The following is a 7810-nucleotide window of genomic DNA, read 5'->3' as shown; positions in this document are numbered from 1 at the left end:
CCTCCCTCCTTCCTAAACAAACGCATTCGCTCTCTTCAAGACAACACACGGCGGTGCATCAAATACGTTGAACCTGCCTAGAATAACAAACAAACTGAAAACAAGATACTTTCGCGTAAAAAAAAAGAGTAAATTTGCCACTCCTCGAAGCGACACGTGATACCTCACAGTACAAGGTCTGGCCCGAGGAATGTCCGTTGACCTTGCGTGACTTCGCGTGTTCTCATGACCTTTTTCGATTCGCAGGCGGGGATGAGTTCGGTGGCGGCGCCCTTCGGGGCCTCCACCGCCCTGACCGATCTCGACAGCATCACCGATGAAGAACGTCTCAGAGTCATGGTAAGTTTTTCACTCTCTCGATTTTCTTTTTCTTTCATGAAAAAAAGGCATAATTATCACAACGAGATTTTGTGGAAGCCTAAGTCATTTCGTAAAGGTTTTGCTTCCTTAAAGCAGTAGGGCTTTACTTTCTGAATGAAGCATGAGTTTCCTCGGAGAAAAGGAGTCCCTCACGTAGCCTTCCCCCGCAGTGGCAACAGGCCGAAGACTTCGGTGACCGTCGGCGGATCAGGGCGAGGATGTACAAGCTCCGGGAGCAGCGGCTGCGCGAGATGGTGCAGAACGACGAGGAGAGCCTGGGCACGCTGTCCACGGCCGACGACGGCACCGTGACGGAACGCACCGAGACCACCATCACCGTCGGCAGTGACGGAGAAGGGATGACCACGACGACTACGCGACGCTCCTCCAACATCGAGGTAAGGCTCGTGGCTGTCAAGGAATGGGTCTGTGGTTTCGCTTCGTTTTTTAAAATTGTTTGATATCATTAGTTCAGAAAAGTCAAAAGTTCATCTTTAGTGTTAGTGTTTTTCCTCAATGATTACTCGGTGATGGCATGCATTTTACTAACAGTTCGATAACTAAGGCTTTTGCTTCCTTTTCTCCAAATTGCTTCATGGATTTGCAGGTGAAGATGCATGTGGATGGAGACTCGGCAGTAACAGATTCCATTTCAACACAGAATGTTCGTCTCGGTGGACTCACGATGCGCGGAATGGACTCCATGACCCTTGAGGGACACTCGGCAGAGGACATGATCAAGGAACGCATGCGCAAAGGAAGCCAGGACCGATCGACGAGGTACCAAAGGATCCTTGGAGAGCTGTCGGACGATGCCAACAATGAAGGCGATGCTGTCGTCTCCATTACCAAGTCCACATATTCCATTCAGTCCAATGCCCTGGCTGGCGAAGGATACCTTTCCATGAAGAACAAGGAAGTGAGAGACTCCGTTTCCCCGACACGCATCATGAGAGAACGCAGGTCCTCTGCTGAGGAGGATGTGTCGGCCAATGAAGGACGCTTGACCTCCGATGATGAAGGAGTACTGAGGACTGAGAGTGAGAGCAGGACCTTGAGGACAACAGAGACAAAGACGACTTCTTCATCCCGCAAGTCGTCACGAGATGAACGGTCCTCCAGCAAGACTTCAAGAACAAGCAAATCAGAGATCCCCGTTCGTAGCTCGACTGCTCGGAAAATCTCCGACAGGAAACCATCGAAGGAACTTGACATCAATGCGGCTCGTCGTAATGCTGGAGATAAGGCCTCACCTTCATCTCCTACGAAGCGAACTCCGGGCGACAGTTCATCCAGAATTCAAATGACAAGAAAGACAGGAGCTCAGAAGGAGGCCCCAGTCACCACAACCAAAACTACAGTAAAGACAACAAAGTCTGGCATCCCGTCCAGGAAGTCAAAACTAGCAGAGGTTGAAGCAAAGATGGAAACCTCCATCATGTCTGAGTTAGACAAATTAGACACATATCTCAGTGCAAGTGTTGATGATGATGATGAAATTATCATGGAGGAAGAAGAGGAATGTCTTGACGAGTCTGGCAATGTTGTGAAGATGTTGGTTCAGACAAGAAGGAAGAAGGACGGGACTGAATGCACTGCAAGGCGTGTGGCAAGATCAACCAAAGTTGTTAATAGTGAAAGTGAGATTGATGAGATTCTCATTGGAAACCCAGACCATGAAGTGGTTGAAAGAGATGTCACTGAGGAAGAGGACAAAGATGGCAACAAAATCAAAATTATTACTGAGACAAGGCGCAGACCTGACGGAATTGTATATACTACTAAGAATGTGCTGAAGACATCAAAGATCTTTGACTATGACCATCCAGAGGACGTCGCCTATAATGAGGACGACGAATTGATTTCTACTGACAAAACTGAAGAAACAGATGAAAATGGCATCACCATTCAGACTGTTACTGAAACAAGGCGAAAGCCCAGTGGAGTTGAGTACACCACTAAGAAGGTATATAAAACTTCTAAGGTAAAGAGCACACAGATAACACCTTCTGATGATGATGAAGTGATTGATACACAGGAGACAGAGGAAAAGAGTGAAGATGGCTCAATCATTCGCACTGTTATTGAGACTAGACGCACCAAGGGAGGAGAAGAATATACCCACAGGCAAGTGTTCAGGTCCCGCAGGATGACTCTGTCAGGTGTGGACCTTCAGAAGGGTCTCCCAACAATCCAAAATGATGATGAGGTCTTGAGTAAGGAGGAGAAGGAGGAGACAGATGACAGTGGCATGAAGATTAGGGTTGTCACAGAAACTCGAAAGAGGAAAGATGGATCAACATATTCGTTTGAATATGTACTGCGTAGCTTCCAGGGTACAGAAGAGGATGTAAAGAGAATGCCAGTGGGAAGCGCTTGTTCTTCTAATATCGCTGTTAGTGCTGAGGATGAGCTGATAAATGAGGAAGTAAAGGAAGAGATTCAGTCTGATGGATCAACAGTCAAAACCATCATTGAGCGACGCCGCACAAAGGACGGCACCGAATATCTTCGTCACCGAATCATGAGGATTCCCAAAATGCCTGAACCAGTTCTGCAAGTGGCCAACTTGGAAGATGAAGTCTTGCAAGAAGAGGTCAATGAGGAAACATTGAGTGATGGCACTCACTACAAGGCAGTGACCGAGCGTCGCCGAAGCAGTGTGTCTGGTACTCAGTACACACTTCGAAGGATGTCAAAGGTGTATCAGCAGGCAAGCATCCACCCTAAGACTTCTGAAGATGAGATCCTCGATGAGAATGTAACTGAAGAAGAAACAGACGAAGGTACTATTATCAAGACAGTGATACAAAGGTATCAAAGACCAGATGGCTCTGTTTACACAACACACAACATTCAAAAGATGTTTAGCTCTCCAGCACCTGTCACATTTGTCGGAACTGAAGAGGATGAGCTGATTGACCAGACAGTAGATGAGGAGGAAACAGAGGATGGTTACATCATCAAGACTGTGACCGAAACCCGAGAGAGGTCAGATGGCGTGAGGTACACAGTAGAACGAACAGAGAAGACATCTAAGCATGGATCTCAAGTTCACATTTCATTCTCTGAAAATCGCCATCAGAGGCCCGAGGAAGTCGTCCAAGTCAGCAGTCCAGATGACACCCTTGTGAGTTCTGAGGAAGAGCAGCACGAGGAGGAAGATGGCACTATTATTAAGACCATCACAGAAATTAGGCGTCGTGTTGATGGCACCGAGTACACCTCTAAGACCATCATAAGGTCCACACCTGTCCTTGTGCCAGAACGTGAAACCAGCTATGTAGTTATCAGGCCTGAGGATGGTGATGATGAGTCGGAATTGTTCCCATCACTTGATGACGAGGTTGTTTACACTAGAAAGAAGCAAGAAACTGATGAATACGGCAATGCCATTACTGTTATCATTGAAACCCGCCAGAGCAAAACGACTGGTGAGAAGTATAACATTACAAAGAGGGTTCACACAAAGGATGTCATCATGACTGATGAAGGCGAAAGGGAAATTCCTAAGCCAGTTAAGAAATCAACTTTGGAAGCAAGAATTTCGCCAGATAGGAAAAGACCTTCAGGTGATGCACCTGACGAAGAACCAGACAATGTTCCTTATGGATCGGTTTCTGCTCTGAAGAACAGGTTTACTCCTGGCAAGAAATCAGAACCAACAACAAAGTCTAGCAAGCCTGATCGGGTAAATACATCAAGCAAAAAGAAATTCTTTGAAGAAGCAGCTAAGACTGCAAGTGCTGAGATCACAAGTCTGAAGTCCTCCTTGAAGAAAACAGAAACCCAGAGATAAGCCAAAGGACACTGATGTAGATGCGAAACGTGACCTGCTACCTTCCTTCACAGATGACAAAGCATCAGTGGAGGTGAAATTGCGAGTTGAAAGGGATGAAGCAACTGTTGAAAAGGTTACCATGCAGAATGTTACCAGTGAAGTAACAGAGGAAACTGATGTCACAGATGCACGAGAGACAGACATTAAAGACTTGGATACTGAAATTGCCAGGTTGGAAGAGGAAGAAAATGAAAGGTATGGACACGATGACGAGCCTGAGCCTGAAACAGATGAACCTGATGAAGATGATTTAGGGGATGACAAGGAACCAGATGAGGAGATGTCCTCACCCACAGAAGATGATCCTCAGGAGCCTTCCAGGAGGAGACCAGACACAACAAAGAAGGCACCTGTCACTTCAAGGACTACCAGGAGGAAGCCAGAAGATGAACCAAAGAAGAGGCGTGAAGTAAGCCCAAGGAAGAAGCCAGAGGCTGATGAGCCTTCACGGCGAGTCCCTCTTGGATCCAGAAAAGCTCCAGCCAAGGATGACTCTCCTACACGCCGGGTACCATCACAGAGAGATCCTGTTGCTCCCAAGGACACTAACAAACGTGCTCCAAAGACAACTACATCCCCACAGCGTGTCCCCAGCTCCCCAGCTCGTGGACGATCACCCATTAGGTCTGGCGTGTCAACTCCACGTGAGGTGACACCAACAGGCAGACAGTGCTGCAAACGGCATAGGGAAGCAAATGATTCAGAGCCTGAGAGTCCAACCAGGACCCAAAAGCCAGAGCAAACCAGTCCTACTCGCTCAAAGAAGCCTGAGCCCAGCAGCCCGACCAGAAAGTCAGCTCGGTCACCACCTCTCAAGAAACCCCTCTCCCCTGAGAGTAAGCCGAAGATGAATGGTGATGTTCGTCGTCCAGAGCCTAGAACAAATGGAGATATTGGAAGGAAACCAGACGACAAGACTCCAAGGTCAAGGAGACCAGGTGAAAAACCCAGTGAACCCGATAGAACAACTGCACGACCAACAAGGCCATCCCAGTCTCCCAGGAAGTCACCAACAACAAGGTCACCTGATAAACGTGAGCCAACCAGGTCTGTTCCTTCAAGAACGACTGATAAGAAAACTCCTGCCACCAGGCTATCTGACAGGACACCCAAGGGTCGATCTACAGAGCCAGACTCTAAAACTAAACCAAAATCTGGTGCCAAAGAACCAGTCGTTACCCTTCCTGAAACTCCCATGACAGAAGATATGAGGCCTCTTCCATCTGACGAGGAGTACAGTCCCAGGATAGAGGATGTATCTGGTGAGCCAGATCTGCCTTACCACACTGTCCACAGGCCCTCCATTGTCCGTGAGCCGTCAGAGTACCCCTCTGATGGTCAGGAGGCTTCTGACTCCTCGCCAGAGGACAAACCAGAGGAGCCTTCTGAAGAGGAAGAGCCTCAAGATAAGAGACTCACAGACAGGAAAAAGCCTGTTGATGATGAGCCAAAGGATGACACTATCAAGCCTAGAAAAACAAGGCCTTTAGAGAGTAGGCCAAGTGACAAGAATATCACAAAGGAGCCTGAAACCTCCAGAAAGAAGGCACCAGATACCAAGCAGTCTCCTAGAGATAAGCCATGGTTGGCAGATAGGAAGAGTATATTTGAAAAGAAGCCAAGTGATACTAAACTTACTCCATCTAAACCTGATGAAGATAAGAAAACACCAGATAGAAGGAGACCATTTGAAAGAAAACCGAGTGATGAGAAGATGAAGAAACCCAAAGAATCTGAAAAGCCAAGAGATGAACCATCAGCAGAAGATACATCTCCAAGTGAAGATGAGAACAGAGAGAATGGAATGCCTGAGGAAGCTCCAAAATATGTCACTCCTAAAGAAAAATCTCCAGAGCCTGAACGACTGCGAAAGAGACCAGAAGAAGTCACCTCCAGAATCACTGAGGACGTTGAAAAATCGGTGTCCTCTCAGATTATTTCAGAAAAGAAGATCACAACAACAGATGTCGCAGCAAGGAGATCTGCCTTTGATCGTAAGACTCCTGTTGACAAGAAAAAGGATACTCCTACAAGGAAGCCATCCTATGAAATTAAGGAATCTGTCTTTGCAAAGAGGTCACTCTTTGAACAACCTAAGCAGGATCCAGTCCCATCACCCATTAAGCGTCCTACACTGAAGTCCACCATTAAGAAGGATGATAAACCCAAGGAGCCAGAAGTTCGCAAGCCTTTGAAGGAAACAAAGGAGCCAGAGGATCGTAAGCCTGTCAAGGAGCCAGAGGATCGTAAACCTGTCAAGGAGCCGAAGATTGTCCCTAAGTATTTCCATCCACTGGGTGATGATGAGGAAGAACCAGTCGAAAAAACTGTCAAGGAAGAAGTGAATGAGGACATTAAGATCACATCCAGTAAGCTGGTGATGAGTGCTATGGCATCTACCAATCAGACCACCACCAAGGAGGTGAGAAAAACAACCAGAAGATCTGAAGAACCCTCGGATGATAATGACGACAGACCCGAAGATGAGCGCCCGTACAGAAGAGAACCCTTTCAGCAGGGAAGGCTCTCCGGCTATGCACAGCAAGGAGGCTTCCCCTGCCCCACGTAGCAAGGAGGGCTCGCCCGCTCCCTTCAGCAAGGAAGGATCTCCAACTCGCTTCGTCACAGGGAAGCCAGTGGACAGCGGTATTAATCCAAACAAGATTCGCCGCATTGAGCGAGCCGGTAGTAACAAGAAGTTCTTTGAGGACTTGGAGGTCTCACGAGAGAACCTACCAGAGTATCTCAAGACCATTGAAACAATATATGATATTACAATTCTTGAAAGCATGGTAAGGACTTTCATTTTTTTTTTCATACTCCTGATCATAACTTGCTCAAGATTTTACAAATAAAGATTTTAATGTATTTCATTTCGAAACATATTTTACTTGATTTTCATCACTTCTTTCCTTGAATGCCTTATAGTTAGAAAAAGCAGAGACCTATGAAGAGCGGCGCCTCATCCGAGGACAAATGAGACTGGCCAAGCGCCCCTCCACCACTCCGGGCACCACGTCATCGCCTGCCACCTACAAGCGCTTCGTGGACATGACGCCTTCGAAACCTTCACCCACCGCTTCACCGCAGCCAACGCGACGCTTCGACAGGAAGCCAGAAGAGCCCAGAAAGGAACCCAAACTCGATGATAAGAAGCGCAAACCAATCTCAAAATGTAAGTTTGATAGCTTTCTCTCTTTCACTAATTTTATCCGTCACAGAGTGTTAGGCTTTGGGGTATTTGATTTCCTTGATATCTAACAGCTACTGATGACTAATATTATGCTTTATTAGGCTTGAATAAGCTCCCGTTCTCTAATATTCAGATGATATATCAAACACGACGAAGGTGCAAGTTCAGATTACCCATTCTGACCAAAGAATCCCTTGTGGCTTGAGAGACGTTTGCACCCCGAGATATTTCAGCTGTGATGAATACTTACAGGTCCTCCCCAGAACAGGCACGCTCGCACTAAAACAGTAACTCCTCCCCCTCATAGCACTAACGCTTAACTGAACTTTTGGCCCTCACTAGCACTCCCTTCGCTGTCTATCCTGTCCCACGCCAACAAACAAGGCTCCATGCGCACCTCCCCGGGCAATTTGGAG

General features: G+C 47.1%; 1 protein-coding gene across 1 annotated transcript in view; it reads left to right on the top strand.

The window, feature by feature from the left end:
* The window catches only part of LOC119594044 (nucleoprotein TPR-like), a 24750-nt gene extending 17754 nt beyond the window's left edge, over positions 1-6996 (top strand). The window contains 4 exon segments of the mRNA XM_037943075.1: positions 247-339; positions 531-758; positions 968-4153; positions 4155-6996. Coding sequence (XP_037799003.1) covers positions 253-339; positions 531-758; positions 968-4153; positions 4155-6770 — 6117 coding nt within the window. The 5' untranslated portion in view covers positions 247-252 and the 3' untranslated portion in view covers positions 6771-6996.
* Positions 6997-7810: the final 814 nt, after the last annotated feature.

The sequence above is a fragment of the Penaeus monodon genome, chromosome 33 (genome assembly GCF_015228065.2).
Source record: "Penaeus monodon isolate SGIC_2016 chromosome 33, NSTDA_Pmon_1, whole genome shotgun sequence".
NCBI lineage: Eukaryota > Metazoa > Arthropoda > Malacostraca > Decapoda > Penaeidae > Penaeus > Penaeus monodon.
The sequence above is the reverse complement of the archived record's forward strand: the minus strand, read 5'-3'. Positions and strand labels throughout refer to the sequence as shown.